The sequence below is a fragment of the Coturnix japonica genome, chromosome 2 (assembly GCF_001577835.2).
Source record: "Coturnix japonica isolate 7356 chromosome 2, Coturnix japonica 2.1, whole genome shotgun sequence".
Classification (NCBI taxonomy): Eukaryota; Metazoa; Chordata; class Aves; order Galliformes; family Phasianidae; genus Coturnix; species Coturnix japonica.
In genome coordinates, this window is record NC_029517.1 from 123263588 (window position 1) to 123281883 (window position 18296).

At 43.0% G+C, this 18296-nt stretch overlaps 1 protein-coding gene across 7 annotated transcripts in view; it reads left to right on the forward strand.

Annotated features, from left to right (window-relative positions):
* Positions 1-10677: 10677 nt before the first annotated feature.
* The window catches only part of COL14A1 (collagen type XIV alpha 1 chain), a 105794-nt gene continuing 98175 nt past the window's right edge, over positions 10678-18296 (forward strand). For 2 of the 7 annotated variants that reach the window (XM_015856185.1, XM_015856187.1), the window contains exons 1-2: positions 10678-10949; positions 12849-12970. In XM_015856185.1, coding sequence (XP_015711671.1) covers positions 12883-12970 — 88 coding nt within the window. In that variant the 5' untranslated portion in view covers positions 10678-10949; positions 12849-12882. The remainder of the gene's footprint in view (positions 10950-12848; positions 12971-18296) is intronic. The other 5 variants (XM_015856186.2, XM_032442894.1, XM_015856182.2 and 2 more) reach the window with 3 other exon arrangements.

Sequence of the window (18296 nt, forward strand, 5' to 3'; positions counted from 1 at the left end):
CATTTTGTTCCACTGCTCCTCTTGAGCAAGCACCAGTGCTGAGCCCTGCAGCTGCCAGACAATCTCACTGACATCTGGATTCAGTGCTGGTGTTGTGCAGTGGAGATGGTGCAATGCAAGGATTGCAGTGGTCACCCAGGTGAAGGCCCAAAGCCATAGAGTCCATAGAGACTCTTCTGTGGTCACATGCAAAGCAGCAGTGTGCTCACTGCAGGGCTGGATTAATTAATGGTAGTTTAACAAATAGTGTTGAAAACTCTTTGAGAACACAGTTAGGCAAATGACAATACGCTTGTTTATGGAGAGATTCTAATTTGTTTACCTACTTGAGAATCGTATTAGCTGTACAAAAATGACACTTGAATATAGGAGTAGAAACAAAACTCTGTTTGAGGAGCACAGGTTTGTCTACAGTGATTCTCTACATCACTCTTGGACAAAAATGATGACCAAAAAGCAAGTGGGTGCTCATTGTGCCTACTGCCAATACAGAATTTGTCTGTTCCATTCAAGCTCCAGCCTAGTTCAGGCTCCTATATTAAAGCATTATTTTAAACGTGGCACGTGAAGCTTTGAGTTAATACTGTGAACCCAGAAACAAAGCAGTGCATGCTTCACGGTGTTCATTTGCTTGCTCCTCTATTCAGAAAATTTTATATACCATGAAATATTTTGAAAGTTTTATGAGGAAAGTTTTTGAAAAAGAACAGAATGTACAGAGCAATCTGAACTTATCCGCCCTGCCTTCTGCTTGTAATACTTTCTAAACGTGGCAAAAGGCCAGGGGTGGAAGTTTTTTTTTAAAGATAAAATATATGAAAAATGTAGTACAACAGAGAAACAAAGCTCCTTACTTTCGGGACTTCTTTCTTTCTTTTTAAATTTTTTTTTAGACTGGAGGGAAGAGCAGAACACGATTTAATGAATTATATCTTTGTAATTCACACGTGATGTCAGTAAGAAAATGAACTGACACTACTTGTTCCTCCTCTCCCAACGTAGTACAGAAAGAGCTAATTGAAGGACAGGTATGTAAAGGGCTCTGTGTGAACTGGTGGAGAAGTGCTCAGAGGAGCAGCCATCTGTGAGAAGCTCACTGAATTTCAAAGGTGCTCACAGCTCTCTTTGAAATGAGCTGATCCTATCCTCTCTCTTCCTTACCAATGACATTTACTCTTGATTTTAATTGAATTTTGTCAGATTCCAGGTTGCTTTTATCATTACATGGATTCAGATCACCTCTGTGGACTCCCATGGTTTGCACAGATTACATCCAATTCTGTTTGAAGAACTGGCCAAAGAAAAACTGTCCTCCTACGTAGCTTCTCAGCCAGGCTCTCCAGGCTGCAGCTGAACTTTCAAAATATTAATGCCACCAAAGCCTAAGCTGATGCTCCTTTAGAGGTGGAGAGTGGTCATTTTAAGTGCTACCTGTTTGGGATGAGACACTGGGAGGAGAGATATTCACCTGGCTGATTCTGGGAGGAATAATTAAACAAGATAGAGTAGGATCATGTTGCATCTTTAACTGCTGTCTAATTGTTTAGATCTTTAATTGTCTGTATTCTAGATCTCTTACACACATTAATATGAAAGCACAGTGGCTCTCCATCCCCCTGCAGAAGAAGTCAAGCAGGGAAGGCAGGCAGCTATCATGGATGTGCAAGGACCTGCAGCTTAAACTTGAGGGAAAAGAGGGAAATGTTCAGAAAGTGGAAGCAGTGTTGTATAGCCTGGGAGGAATACAGAGCTGTTGTCCATGTGTGTAGAGATAGGATTAGGAAGGCCAAGGCGCAGATGGAGCTGAACTTGGCAAGAGACAAAAAAGAAAGGATTCTACAAGTGCATAGGCAGGAGGAGACAGGCCAAGGAGAGTGTTCCCCCTCTGATGAAAGGTAATGGGCTGGCTTCCTCAGACATAGAAAAAGATGAGGTATTCAGCAAGTGCTTTGCCTCAGTCTTCACCAGTGGTCACTCTCCATCGTATTTGAAAAGTCATGGCTGACCGGTGAAGTCCCTGGTGACTGAAAAAAAGAGAAATATTACTCCCATCTTTAAGAAAGGGAGAAAGGAAGAGCCAGGGAACTACAGGGCGATGAGCCTCAGCTCTGTGCCTGGGAAGATCATGGAGCAGATCTTCCTAAAAGCTATGTTAAGGCACATACAAGATAAAGAGGTGATTCAAGACAGCCAGCATGGCTTCACCAAGGGCAGATCTTGCCTGACCAATCTGATGGCCTTCTATGATGGAGTGACAGCTTCAGTGGATGGAGAAAGGGCGATGGATGACATCTATCTGGACTTGTGTAGAGCCTTTGACATGGTCCCTCACCACATCCTTCTCTCTAAATTGGAGAGGTGTGGATTTGAAGGATGGACTATTCAGTGGATTAGGAATTGGCTGGCTGGACACAGCCAAAGGGTTGTGATTAATGATTCTGTGTCAAGTTGGAGGCTGGTTACAAGCGGTGTCCCTCAGGGGTCGGTCTTGGGACCGGTGCTCTTCAACATCTTCATCAGTGACAGACAATGGCATCCACTGCACCCTCAGCAAGTGGATGATACCAAGCTGAGTGGTGCCGTCGATACATAGGAAAGAAGGGAAGCCATCCAGAGGGAACTGGACAGGCTGGAGAAATGGGCCCATGAAAACCTAATGAGGTTCAGTAAGGCCAAGTGCAGGGTGCTGCACCTGGGTCAACGCATTCCCAGGTATTTATACAAACTGGGGGAAGATGTTGAGAGCAGCCCTGCGGAGAGGGACCTGGGGGTCCTGGTGGACAAGAAGCTGGATATGAGCTGGCAGTGTGTATTGTTGCCAGAAGGCCAAGGCTGCATTAAAAAAGGGATGGCCAGGAGGGAGATGGAGGTGATTGTCCCCCTCTACTCAGCTCTGGTGAGGCCCCACCTGCAGTGCTGTGTCCAGGCTTAGGGTCCCCAGTACAACAAAGACACAGAGCTCTTGGAGTGAGTCCAGAGGAGGGCCACTAATATGGTCAGAGGGCTGGAGCACCTCTCCTATGAGGAAAGGTTGAGGGAACTGGGATTGTTTATCTTGGAGAAGAGAAGGCTCTGGGGAGACCTCATTGTGGCCTTCCAGTACTTGAAGGGTGTGTATAAATGGGGGAGGGAATGGCTGTTTACGAGGGTGGATACTGATAGGACAAGGGGGAATGGTCTTAAACTGAGACAGGAGAGATTTAGGTTAGATATTAGAAAGAAGTTTTTCACACAGAGGGTGGTGATGCACTGGAACAGGTTGCCCAAGGAGGCTGTGGATGCCCCATCCCTGGAGGCATTCAAGGCCAGGCTGGATGTGGCTCTGGGCAGCCTGGTTTGGTGGCTGGCAACCCAGCTCACAGCAGGGGGGTTGAAACTTGATGATCAGTGTGGTCCTTTTCAACCCAGGCCATTCTGTGATTCTATGATTATCTCTAACAAATCAATGTATGCAGAAGTAATAGTGCCAACACACTTCTTGTTACAAATACTTCAATGCTTATTCTGTGTATGCTGCATGCTCAAAGCAGTCAGAGCACCTAGGCTTTAAAGACTGACTTTCCACACCAGTCCTTCACAATATTTAAAAGATGGCAAACACTCCAACCAGCAGCAGCTCCTTTTTGTGTGCCAAAGTGTTATTACTATCAACATTCTGAAATGCCCACTGGCCTGAAGCAGGGCTTAGGCTCCAGCTTCAGCAGCTAGGAAATTTAGAGGCATTTTCCCCCAAATTCTTCTTCAGAGACAACAGGAGAACAGTGTAGCCTCTTCTTTCTCCTCTCATTAAACTTCCATTCTGCAATGAGTGGCAAAGATGAAGTGGTGACTTGTTCTAGCACAGTAGCATTGCACTATATTGTGCACCGTGTTTCATTGGAACAGCAGTAGCCCAACTGCATGCAGTGTGTCCTGGGGGTGCTGAGGGGTTACAATGGGGGCAGGGAAAGAAGAACCCTGTGCTCCTGCTGAAGCTGTCTGAGGAGGCCTCTGCTAATCCTCGAGGAAAAATACTTTTAAATAAAGCTAAGAACAGCTACTATTTTGCCAGGGCCTCCAAAGACTGTAAGAAACATTTTGCTCTTCAAGGTTTTATTTGTGGTCCTGTTGCAAACGGGCTTACCTTAAGCACTGTTGATTTAAACAGGCCCAGGACAAGTTTTTTTTCCATGAACCATAATATAAAGAATGTTACTGTGGGCAGTGCCAGTATTTCAAGAATGTTTAAACTAGAATTGATGAAAGATGCCATCAGTAAATTAAAGATTGCTAAAGGCCCCTAGACAATGGATAATCTAATGGAAACAGCAAAAAGAAAAAGATTACATGCTAAGTATACTGTCAAAGAAAGTGAGATGAAAAGCCAGTCACCACAGTTAAATAAGCAAACACTGGAAAATGAAACTGCAGCATGGATGGATTGTGGTTGAGCATCCTATTTGTACAGGGGTTTTGTGAATTAAGTGGACTGAGGAGATGCTCCCTTTACCTAGCACACGATTCAGATGTTGCAGACGTGCACAAGTGCACCAAATGTAGCCTGTGAGTGTTCAGGGTGAGGGAAAAGCAAAACTAACCCCAGAAGTTTCAAGATGATATCAGCTGTTTGTGGTCTGAAGCTACTGCCTCTCTTTCTTTTTTCAGCTTTCTCTTTTTTTTTGTCATAATACCCTGTAATACTTTAAGTCGTAAATCAAATGCTTCGGAGCACAATCACTCCTGCCTATTTGTTTAAAACTAGTAACAGAAGCTTGCTCTCCTCCTGTGCAGCCTTCCGTTGCTTTTGGCTTTGCAGTGAAGTCACTCAGACCATGTTTGATGGTCTCAGCACTTCTTAGGTGCATACACAACACAGAGTAAACTCTGCTAGCAAAACCAAAACTGCACCTCACTGACTTTATCTCAACAGTCTTGGCAAATCCTGAGCCAGCAAATTGTTGTCAGCCCTGAGAGGGCTCGTTGCCAGCTGTCGCACAGAGCCTTGCAGCTCAGATCCCGCTAAGTGATATTGCAGTAGCCCTATGCAGCACCACAGCCCATCTGTCCCATGGTGCCTGCTTCCAGGGAGGAAAGCTGCCCTGGCTCTTCTCATCAGCACTACAGAGATCTGTACTCATCCAGAGGGAGGTGAGGGCTAGTTGGCTTTGTAAGCTGCTTGTTAAACAGGGCACTGCTTACAGAGCCAGATTTCATCCCCAGTGATCAAAAGATGAGTTGGCCTGAAGAGCTGATTTTTTTGCTTTTTTTCCCCAAAAATTTTATTTCTTAATTGAAGCTTCTTCCACTGAGAGGAGGCATTCCACAGATTGCCTTGCTGAATGGAGCCCTTTTACTCAGGAGCTGAGTAACTGTTTGTTCCTTGATGCTCACTAGAAAGATCAAAACAAGGGGAGTACTGAAGTGCTGTCTTTAAGGGACACGGTGCTTGAATGCGGATACTCAGAAAGATTGAAGCACCGAGAGAGATTTTTGTCCAAGAGTGCCCCCGTCTGTTATTGCTTCCTAAATGAGAAAAAACAAACCCAACCAATCAGGTTAAAGCAGTAAATTCTGCAATAAAGTGAGATTTCTATGGTATTGATATTGAGTATGGACATTTATTGGAATAATGAACTGACAGTTACCTCAGTTGCTTGAGTGCCTTTGAAATAAAGAAGTGGAAGGCACACTAAATCTCTTCAGTGAGTATTTGAATGGGGTAATTTCACTGAACTGCTTTCAACAAATGGAAGTATTAATATTTCTCTTGGCTCCCTCCAATTTATTTTCAATAAAATTACTCTGAAACGGGAGCTACATTTCTGTTACAATAATAGCTTCTTCTCTGGCCAATACAAAACAGAGTGCCACTTCTCTTTCATTAATTTGCTGCTGAGGCCAATTCAGTATTTTATTTGTGGAAAGCCAGTTTTATGTTTAACACATGCTTCAATAAGTGTAAGATAACCAAGTCTGTTCTTGCAGATTCCACTTATAATTCTTAAAAATGTGTAGAGGAGCAAAATCCTCAGCTCTGAATTTTTTCATCCACCTTCTGTCCCAACAGCAGCAAACAGAAGCGACTGTTTAGAACTGAACAAAACTTAAACTGAAACAGACCACTGATGTGTAATTGGAATGGCCCGGAGTGCATAAGGCACGAGCTCAGACAAGAAGCTCAGCAGGACACAAGCAAAAAGCTCCGCTTCTTTTAGCTTAAGATACATGTTATTTGGAAAGGAATTCTTGTTCCAGACTTCTCTTGTATTCATAACTCAAGGTATACATTACGGAGACCACACTGGTATTGCTTCCAGCTTTAAATATGCATTTCAGCTTGGATTTCATTCCAAACAGAATTACTTTTGGCACAGCCAGCCAGAAGCGGTTGGTGTTTTGCTTATTCAGTGCTTATTCACATGGAGAACCCCTCACTCACTGTGTTAGATTGTACCATCGGTGGTCTGCAACTTAATCTTCACCATGGCATTATCCAGTGAAAGGAAATCTCTGCTTGCCTTGCCAGCCTAAAGCCATATCTCTGCCTGCCTATTTCCAGCTGGTGATAGATCCAAACATCACATAGTCTGCTCTGTCTTCTTTCCTCTGCATGACCCGGTCTCAGTGCTGGCAGCATCCCAGGATTTGCCCACCAAGGACAGGTTGGTGCAGTCTCAGAATTCAGCCTGAGAGCAGATGGAACCGCAGAATCACACAGAATCACAGAATCACAGAATGATCTGGGTTGGAAGGGACCTCAAGGATCATGTAGTTCCAACCCCCCTGCCTGGCAGGGCCACCAAACACACACATTTACTAGATCAGGTTGCCCAGGGCTCCGTCCAACCTGGTCTTGAACACCTCCAAGGACGGGGCATCCACAACCTCCCTGGGCAGCCTGTTCCAGGGCCTAACCACTCTCCTAGTGAAGAACTTCCCCCTAACATCCAACCTAAATCTTCCCTCTTTTAACTTAAAACCATTTCCCCGTGTCCTGTGATTAGGACAGTGATTATACATCTTGCATGTTGACTGCAGTGTTGTTTGTCTTGACTTTAGTAATGCTTTTTGACTCTACCTCCCATAACGTCCTCATAGATTCAGTGGTGAAGTATGGACTGGAAAGGCGGACAGTGAAGCACACTGAAAGCAATTGCACTGCTGGACACAGAGGATTGTGATCAGCAGCGTGAACTTCATGTGGAGGCCAGTCACTCATGATATATCCCTGTGATTGATGTTGGAGCTAATAATTTTAAAAATTCTTATTAATTTTTAATAAATTAATGAAGAATGCAATTTAATAAGTTTGCATATAATAGATGCCCCACGTGTAGAGAGGTGGAGAGACAGGGGGCCTGGGCTGGACTTCTAGAGACATGGATAGTGGGCAATATTACAATAAATGAACAGTTGGACTAGATGATCCCAGAGGTCTTTTCCAAACTTAATGATTCTATGACTCTGTGATAGAAAACTGGGAGGACTGGCTGATAAACCTCTGGAACTGTAGTGTGTGGCTGATCCCTCGAGGGATCAGAATGAGCTGCGCTTTTCAGAGGATAAGAAGAGAGCTTAGCTCCTAACCACATCTCCAGGTTTATACTCAGCTGAGATGTTGAAGCGTAAACCAAGGACTGATGAACCTCACCTCATGAAACTGAAAAGATGTGATTTGAGTGCAGAATGAAAAACTAACTACAGAACACTGAACTCTTCATGCTTCCCATTACATTCTGGAACCTTCATACAGAAAAACGTGACTAAAAAGCATTTGTATTTTTCCACATCCCTGTGCTCATCTTTTCCCAGCTTTCCTCCCTTTCCTACACATTTGGAGGAGCAGGACCATCTGTAATCATGAAAGGTTACACTTCAGTGGCCATGTCATCAATCTGACTTTGTACATATCCCTTTCACTTACCTCATTATGTGTAATAAGCTTCAGATGAATAAACCTAGCAGCTCACTAATGTGCTGACAGCATTGAAATCTTCTAGAAAGTATCAAGGAAATGAAAATGACTCATCAGACATGCCAGCCAGTAATGAAGCAAAACTGGACTAGCAGGCCAGGTTTTGCCTGAAAACAGAGTTGTAAAAGGCCACATTTGTGAGGCTGATAGTAGAGAAACAGTTGTTGCACAAAACAAAGTCACTAGAAAAAAATATTTCACAAAGAATAGTTATTTTTCTCAGAGACTGCTTCATTGTATTTTCATATTACCAAAAAGCTGTGAAATAGTCTTAGCTCCTAAAGACGAGAAAATTTAAGAAGCCAGCATGGCTGATGAGTTAGTGTATCATAATTACTTTCTTAATGTATTCTTAAGTCCTTCTGAGATTGTTCAGGATATGAATTCATAAATCACCTGATTATTTCAGGTGTTGACAGACTGATCCTGGCAAAGCACCTTCCAAAGAACATTGTATGTGCCTTCATGTTCAATAAAGACTGTAACATTTAAAACAAAAATCAGTTTTACTTCAAGTAATACCTTTGTCTTTATGTTTCTCTCTTCTTTTAATAGCAAGACAAAATTCTAGGAGATGTTGTTAGGCCATGGGGATTAATCTAGTCAAACAAGTGGACATTTTGCAGCCAACATTTCTGCAGGGTGACCTCATTGCAGCCTTTCAGTACCTGAAGGGAACCTATATCCAGGAGGGGAGTAAACTCTTCGAAAGGACTGATAATAGTAGGACAAGGGGAAATGGTTTTAAGTGGAAAAAGGGAAGATTTAGGTTGGATGTTAGGGGTAAGTTCTTTACTAGGAGAGTGGTGAGGTCCTGGAAAAGGCTTCCCAGGGATGTTGTGGATGACCCGTCGGTGGAGGTGTTCAAGGCCAGGTTGGATGGGGCCTTGGGCAACCTAATCTAGTAAAGGTGGAAGTTTGGTAGCCCTGCCAGGCAGGGGGGTTGGAGCATTATGATCCTTGAGGTCCCTTCCAACCCAGGTCATTCTGTGATTCTGTGTGATTCTGTGAATGTAACCAGAGTTTGTGATTGCTGCAGGAGAGAGGGCATTTTAAAATATACATCTCTTTAGTTTACATTGGGAGATAAAACCACTAGTCACCTTTAAATACATCTTTGTAATGAAATAATACATCTAATTAGGTTTTAATTATTTGCAGTATATTTCCAATGTGCAGCTCGTATGAACTTTTTCATCAAAGAAGCACGAGTTCTTCCTTGTATTTACACAAGAAGTTTCACACTCAGAATTAAAGCATTCATTCATTCGAAGGCTGGGAAGCCTTGGGCAGTGCGATCCTCCAGGCTTTGTGTCGCTCCCTGTACATTGACCAGATGCAGCCACAGGATGGAGCTCATGTACTTTGCATACTGCACCATTCAGGCAGGAAAGGGGAAAAAAAAAAAAAGAAAAGAAAAGAAAAGAAAAGAAAAGAAAAGAAGAGAGAGATTGAGCCAGACTTACCCTTTGGCAGGCTGCTCTTTGTCGTGCCTGAAGTACATAAGCCAGAAAGTAGTCATGGATGAGCCTGATTGATCTCTCTATGTTTACCAGGTATTAAGGGTATTTCAGATTGGCTTATCCGTCTGCCTCCTTGACTTCTGGTTACTGTTATTTAGCTAAATCCATAAATTAGGGGCTGGAAAGATATCAAATGGAATGGGCTGCCCAAGGAGGTGGTGGATTCACTGACACTGGAGGTGTTTAAGGAACGCTTGGATGTTGTGTTGAGGGACATGGTTTAGTGAGAACTATTGGTGATGGGTGGACGGTTGGACTGGATGGACTTGTATGTCTTTTCCAACCTGGATGATTCTACGATTCTAAAATGTATCTTATTTAGCATCAATGAGCTGAAAGCTTCAGTGCTTCAGAAGGAGTGTTATCTTGGAAGTGACCCTCTTGTCAACTGGAACTAAGTGTTCATCACAGCACACATCTGGTGGTGCCACAGAATAACTGCAGAGAGCAGGATGTGTCAGGTAGATCTAGGAGTGCTCCTTAAACTTTACTCTAGAAACCAGCTGGATCAAGAGAGTGCTTAACTAAAGTTTAACCATTTCTGCAGTTTCAGCAGAGAGATATCTGTGCACAGTGACTTGGGATGAGAGCTGCAGGACTGGGAGCCCAACCCAGCAGCAGCCGTCCTGCTTTGCTGTGTTCACAAAGCATGCACATCCTTTTTCCCTCTCAGTTCTTAACTGCAATCCTTCCATGATTCCATCTGTAGCTTCATATAGAGGACAAGGCACATTGAAATGAATATTTTCCCTCACCTCTTCAGTTGTCGGGACTTACAAACCCCACGAGCAGTACCTCAGTAGTAAATTCAGTAGAGCATAATGTAGGCAAGCCACAGTTCTTGCACAAATACAGGTTCTGCAATTCCACTTTCCCTTTGCTGAGTCTGTATAGACAACAAAAACGTGCTTATGTACTACACCGCTTTTAATCAAGGTTTATAACGAAGCCAGGCAAGCACTGGAACATTTTAACACAAATATTTCCCTGATGAATCACTGATCTGTGCATCACAACGAGCAGCACTGGAGAAACACATTCCTCACAGCACCGTGAGGCAGGCACCTTTTAAATCATTTACAGCGGAGTGAATGAAGGACTTAGGAAAGGTGAAGGAGCTGAGAGGAGCTGAGAGGAGCTGAGGGGAGCTGAGGGGAGCTGAGAGGAGCTGAGAGGAGCTGAGGGGAGCTGAGGGGAGCTGAGGGGAGCTGAGGGGAGCAGCCCAGCACCTGCGGGCCCGCCCCGCCCGCGCACCTGAGGACCGCCGGGACCGGAGCGGGGGCGGGCGCTGGCTGTCAGGCTCCGCGCGCCTCTTTCCCCCCTTCTTTCCACCTTCTGCTCTATAACTGCCCGCCTCCTCTCCCGTCCCTCTCGCCTTATCGGACGCGGCGCTGCGAGGGGAAGAGCAGTCGGAGGGAGGGGAGCGAGCGGCAGCACCCCCGGCCCTGACTCACCCGCTGCTGCCCGCCCAGGTCGGTGCGAGCTCCGCGTTTGTGCCTCGGGTGCCGGGGTGAGGCGGGCAGGGGATGGCTGCGAACGGGAGCGCTGCGCGGGCACCTGCGAGGTGCGGGGCGAAGAGGGGACGGAGGTTTCCCTCAGCGGGAGCAGCCTCCATCCTTCCCGAGGCTGCTGCGGAGCGCGCCCGGGCACATCGCTTCTCTCCCGGCTGCCGTGGGCTGTGAGAGCGCTGCCCGGGCACGACATGAGGGGATTCACGCTGGCTCCGACACGATCCCGCGCCTCAGCTCGGGGCAGGCAGCGCTGCCCAGCTGTTGTGCGAGTTATTAGATGCCTTCAAACAGGAGGCTCCCACACAGGATTGCATGTCAGCCAGTATTTATAGCTGTTATTTGAGAGAAGGGTCAAACCAGATCTAGCAAATGAGGAACTGAACCACAACTGTGGGTGAATATTTCAGTATCTGGGTTATTACGTGGGTAGAAATCGATGCATAGAGGTGGCTGCACCAAAGGATGAGCTGCATGCAGTCCTTTGAAGAGACAACGTGTATGTGTTTCATGTTTTATTTCTAAGGTGATGAGAAGCCTCAGTATTCAATGTAAGTTGCACAAGGGATGCAGGTTTTCTCTTCCTTTTTCTTACTGCCTGTGCTGGCTCATCTGGATCCAGTCCTTGTATTTGTGTATAGGAAGCCTGGGCATCTTGCTTGGCTTCTTGAATCCCATTTAGAGGATGAAATAGCAATACCTAATCTTTTAGTTCATTTTTGTCATTGGTTGTATCTATTTGCCTCTAACTTGTGAGATTATGAGTGTGGGACTGGTCTCTTTTCACTGGTGACAGGATGAGGGAAAGTAGCCTCAAGTTGCACTGGGGAGGTTTAAGTTGGATATCAGGAAAAACTTCTTTACAGGAAGGGTTGTTAAGCACTGGAATAGGCTCCCCCAGGAGGTGGTTGAGTCACCATCCCTGGATGTGTTCAAAAACCACTTGGATGTGGTGCTCAGGGGCATGATCTAGCAGTGGGTTGTTAGAGTAGTATGGTTAGATTGCAGTTGGACTTGATAGTTTTTGAGGTCTTTTCCAACCTGAGTTGAAAAATTAGGCAAAACTTATCCTCAGAGCAGTTAGGTACTGGAACTGGCTGCTCAGGGAGCTGGTGGAGTCGCTGTCCCCCTGGAGGTATTCAAGAAAAAGGAAGTTGTGGCAATGAAGGACATGGTTTAGTGGGTGTGATGTTAATGAGTTGATGTGGAAAGTGAAAGGGAGGGACTTGTAAAACATAAATATGTAAACCAAAGTTTACTGAAGTAAACCTGTTGAGTCTTTGACAGCAAGAGAATTACAGTTACTAAGCTTAGTTTAATTCTCCAGTAAAATACTAACAGGAGAGGGCAGCATAATTTTTTAAGCAACTTGACTAAAACTACTTGAATGGTAGTTAAACATGTTCATGGTATCGTGCTTTTAAGTGTCTGTAAATCTTTAGAGATTTAGAGAATCTTTTTGTATGTTGAGTGATTCAACTGGAAAGTACTGAAAGTTGATGTTTCAAATGGATTGAGTCAGAGTAAGTAATTTTGACCATGGCATTACCTACAAATACAGTTAGTACTTACTCAACTGATACCCTGCATGCCTTCTGGATAGCATCTGCCTTAATCCCTGCAAGTGCCAGATAGTACAACAGAGAGAGCGCTGAATAAGATAAAGGTAGCAAAGACAGGGTAGGTTCGAGTGCACAGTGATTAAAAAACTGGATGAGATCTTTGCTTCACTGATATCCATGACAGATTCTAAGCTGCATTGTGGTTTTTGTTTAATGGAATCAGTTTTTGCCCACACCTTTTTATTGAAGTGTATACCTTAGATTTATAGGTTCATTAAATATTTCTCTTCTGTGTTTTCAGACCCACTGATACCATATACATCAAGTGGGAAAAGATGCTGTGTTGGAATGAGGTACAGAGCTGCTTCCTCTTGGCTTTTTTAGCTGTTGCAGCTTACTCTGTCAGTGACGCCCAGGGCCAAGGTAAGAGATAAATAGAAAGATGGAGCTTTTTACTAGGTCACTCTGATGTGCAGAAATAGACTTCCTTATTCCAAATGCAAGTGTTGCTTCCCTCTGGGATGTTGATCTGATATTACTGAAACAAAGCAGAAATTTTGCTGTTGATTTTGGGAGAGAAGAACTGTGCATTTGTGTGTACTTGAACCTTGTATCTGAACTATCATAAACCATTCTGTTTGCAAGCTTGGGTGCCTTTTAAGAGTCAAAGTGTTCTGTATAACTCATTTTGAAACTACTCATCAGAAATTGTTGTGTGCCCTCTCTGCGATCAAGAAAGTTTGAAGGTTTGACCAGCCTTGATGTTCAACTCTTATAGAACTTTTTGTCCTTAGGACAATAACTGAAGTATCACATCACACAGTATCACACAGGACTGTTAAATGTTACACGCTGTTTCTGCAGTTTGTTGTTTTTTTCAAATCACCTTTATGAATGTTAAAAAAATACTGCTGAGTTTGTTAGGCTTAAGTACTTGTTAGATCAGACATGTAGTTGATTGATTGCAGATGGAACTTGTCATATCGCGTGGGGAAGGAGGGAGGAACTATTCCAATGGGTTTCTATAATCTCTCAAGAAATAACTTTCTCTCAAAATTGTGTTTATGTAATCCCTTTGACATGAAGCTGCTGAGGCATAACTGGGTGCAGAATTTGATTCTGAGGCTCTTCTAAAACTACTGTGTAATGCCTTATTCATGAACACACTCAAACTGGTGGCAACCTGAAGCTTTCTGACTTCTGATTAAAGCACTTAGCTGCGATGTCCAGTCTGCATGGCACATGGGTGCTGGAGAAGCATACTGGCATAGGTGTTTGGGCATCTTGAGAGTGTTTTACAGTCTTCTTCCAGAACACAAATACACTTATTAGCAGTAATATTAAAGAAGTGATGTGAACTGAATGTAGAAATATTCCTTCCTAATGTTCAGTGCAACAGTTCTGGTCAGAAATAAGGCCCAGAACATTTTTGAGTTGATGAGCCAGTAAAGCAAAGCATATGGTCAGTATTCTGCTGTCTGTGAATTTCAGTCCTAATACATATGGTTAAGATTTGTAAAACAGGATTGGTAATAGAGGTTCATCTCCATACAGTTGCATGTAATTCCTTGAACTCGAGAAGCCATGTTCTTCCCACTACTTTTTTTCTAAGCTTTGATTTAATCAATGATAGATAAGGGAGAAAACTCTCAAACTATCAGTACAATGAGATGTTGGTCAGAGACTTTTTTTTCCATGATCACTGCACCAGCAGAAGTAGAGTTGGTGTACTTGCTCAGTAAAGAACAATACTTCCCTTGTTCTTATATTCTTTCAGCAAGCATTAACTACTGAATGCTGTCAGCAGTTACATACTAAGCTAAGTGGAGTGTTGCTTTGGCCTGGAATGACTGTGGCGGTGTTGAACGAGGCGATATGAAATCTCTAATCCATTTTCACTGAATAAAAATGTCTCTTCTTACAATGAAGTTAGTAAGATGTTTCTCAAATACCTTTTCTTAAGGTTGCCACTCCTTACAATAACTCTGGCTGTTTACAATTTAATGCACCGCCTACTGTATGCTTGTCTGATTTAAGAAACTGTACTCTCTGCCAAGGTATAGGAGGAGCTGGTATTAGTCTCAGCTTGTGTTTTCTTCCTTTGGCAAAGATGCTCTGTTAAAGGTGTGTAACTTGGTGACTTCTTGGAAAGGTGAAAATGTTTGGGACTCTCAAGTAAACATGCCTGAAGCTACAACTTATTCCTTCAGCTGAGGAGTTATCTACATTGAACTATGTGTTTTTTTCATTTGTTGTTTGAATGCCAGATGTACCATCAAATTCGGTTTTCCTCAACAACGGGTATTCTTTCATCACTGCCATTTCTTTCTTCAGCATAATGTCACATAAACAACAGCCACATGTACTTAGTTTTTTATATAGTACACAGGGGGGAAGAAAGTTCTAGGCAAGAGAGCTTCAGAATTTTCCATTTATTCATAAAGTAACTTTTTTTATATAGGTATTTTCCTTCTTTAAATAAAGATGGAAACTTGTCTGCATAGCAATAATTTCCACATGTTACTAATGTAAATGCAATGCATATTAACTTGTTCAGTTCAATTCTTAAGATGAAAGTACATTGGAAGCTGCAAGGTCTAGTTAACATCCAGTATAAAGTATTGGATGTCCCTGAGATGGCTGCAGATGTTCATAGTATTTTTCATTTCCATTAAAATGCTGACTAGTTCAGAACACTTTCCCAACTTGTCCACAAGGATAATGTATTTAGAGCACTAATCTATCTGGTTCCATAAACCAAAGCCTTGAACTTGTCTTTAGTTTTCTCTTGGGTGACTGCTCTAATGTTGCTGACGGCCATTCACTTTTGCATTCCTTTAAAGCCACTTAACAAGCTCTAGCTACTGATTTTTATCAGTTAACTGACTCAGCTTGGATTAATTTTTTTTCCCTCTCTGCAAGAAGTGAGATTTTGTTCCACAGACAATAAAGGTCCAAAGAAATAAAGATATCCTCTTCAGGTTGGTGAATGTGTAGTAATTCCCATCAATATTTTGTTGTCTGTTCAAGTGTTAGATTTTTAACTTCCTTAGCTTTATGTACTTCTCTATGCCAGAACATTAGTCTTTGCACAGCTATGACGCAGTTGAATTTGTTTCAGTTTGGTGAAAAATTCTTTTTTTTCCTTATGGTTCATTGCTGTATGAGGAATATCTATTCCTCTGCAGTGCCACCTTTGATACAAAAAATACTCACTGAAAATTGACTAGTTATGTAAAGACTATTGTGGCACAACTTTTCTAGTCTTTCACATTATAACTCTGTAGTGAACAGAAAAGCCTCTGGTGATTGTGTCCTTCTTTCTTTGTCAGATCTGTGATCGGTTTTTAGGGGCTCCCAAAATTTATGGGGTTTGGTGATGGCTAATAGCAATTAGGCCAGGACTATGCTTCTTTGTTAGAGAGTGCTTTCATCAATTTAAGTTGAAAGCAGGATGGAACAGCAGGGGAAGGAGGAAGATGGCAGAGGAAAAATAAATAAAAACCTGAAATCCAAAGACATGAGGTTTGGTTTTCCTTGTCAGTACATGTTTTTTGGTTATGGTTGCTCTCAACTCTGCCTCTTGAGCCCCATACAAATTTACCACTTAATCCTAGTGAAATGAACGTAGACAGTATGCAGCTGTTAGAAGTTCATTTGATTTCTTTGCCTCAGACAAAATAAATATGAAAGGAATTGCATATTTTCCAAATTTCTAGGTATGGTTTGTCGCTCTTGTTCATTCAGCACCAATTCAGTATGACTTATGTATGGTTCAAAAGATGAAATGAATCTTGAGAATGAATTAAAAGCTATAACCCGTAACTACAGTCTGCTTGGCTTTCAGAGCTTTTTGCCATAGTCTCTGTCATTTTATTACAATTACAGCATGCTGAATGTTCTTGCAGAAGCCTGCCCATCAAAATACTTTGGCAGTACTGGGGCCAAATTTTCAAAGAACTGATTTTTCATTCACGGTGATTCCTGCACGTGCTCCTACTTGCAGCCTCTCTTCTAAACCTCTGGGAGGTGGCAGGCAGTTTGAAGGCTAGTCTGACAAGATTGTGCCCAGAGCATTAGGAAAGGCACTGTTTGGATATATGCCCAATGCTGCAAATCAGAACGTTTTTGCATATATGAAACTGATGTGCTACCTGTTGTTACTGTCCCTTTGCTTCTCTCCTGAGCTTGTCCTTTCAAATCTTTGGGAGTGCTGAGGTGTTACTAAGCTGCTCTTGATGCTTACATCCTCACTTTTTCTGCATTCTTGTGTGTCATCCCTCAGCGCAGAGAGGAACAGAACAAAGCTGTCCCTTATGGACTGGTGGGCTGGATACAAGGAATATATATCTTGTGCTAAAGCTCTAGACTTCTAGGACACAAAATATTTTGTCAGATGACATTTAAACCCGCCCCAACCTGAGATGTCAAAAACACTACAGCTTGCCTCTTTCCTTCTCCTTTCTTCTGCAAGCTCTTGGAAAAAGAAACGAGTAGGAAAAAGTAATCAATTATGGACAGGTCTTTGGCTGCTGCTGTTGCCAGACCTGCATTGACTGCAGCAGGTCAAATGGAGAGGCCAGAGAATTCTGGATAGCACGTTCTGCCTTGTAGACTCAGATGCTCCATATGCCTTAGTCTTTAAATCTCAGAAATTTTGTAAGAACTATTGGCATATTATGTGTAGTGGACCAAAAAAACATGGCCATGAGCCCAGTCAGTTGAGAGCTATATTGGGCTCTAGGGCAAAGAAATTGGCACTTCTCCCAATTCTTTCAGATAATTTTCCTTCTTTTTTAGATGTGCCAACAGAAACCTTTAGGATGGTAGTGGCAAGAGGTGTTTATAAAGAGACTGAAAAATAAAGGAAAAAGGTCTGTGGGCTGTGGAGGTAGTAAGAAAAGGAAGGGTAATGTCTGTGGAGGACTTAAGTAAGCCTTTCTATTCCTTCTTATTGCTCAGCCTCCAGCAGCTTCCCTGGCTGCCTTTCACTGTAGATCAGTTAGTTCTGTATGAGCCCAAACCTATTCTAATGTATAAAGATATTCCCCCTTACTGACAGCCTTGAATATCACAGGTTGCACAGCTAGCAACTGTGCTTTAGTTGTCTGCAGTGAAAGGGGGATCTGGCTCACAGGATCACAGAATTATCAAGGTTGGAAAAGACCTAGATGATCATCTAGTCCAACTACTACCAATACTTCCCAGCGAAATTATATTCCTCAACACAACATCCAAATGTTTCTTGAACACTCCCATGGTCAGTGACTCCACCACCTCCCTGGGCAGTGCATTCCAATGTCTGACTACCCTTTCCGAGAAGAAAATATTCTCCCTATTCTGTTCTAGGTTATTCTCCCTGGAGTGGGAGACAGATGTTCTGCAAGGTGTTGTCTAACAACAGTTGAGCTTGCCAAAGCAGAAGGAGGCTTACTGTGAGGGGCCAGTTAATGTACATGTGCACTATACTGCTGATATTGCATAACAGACTAGGGTGGATTTTCTGTTTGTTCCTCTGTGTGTTACTTCACTGAAGTCTCATGTCTTTCATGCTTTTATTCATTTCACCTGCTCTTTCTGATTGAAACAGATGTGATGGCACAAGATAGGGGAAGGTCAGATTTGTTTACCATTTCTAGACTGCCCCCTGCCTAAATCCCTACTATCCGGTGCATGTCTTATAGTGATGAGGCCAAAGCAGTGTTTAGAACTGGGCAAATGTTTGTTCCTGTGGCTAGGTTTGTAAATT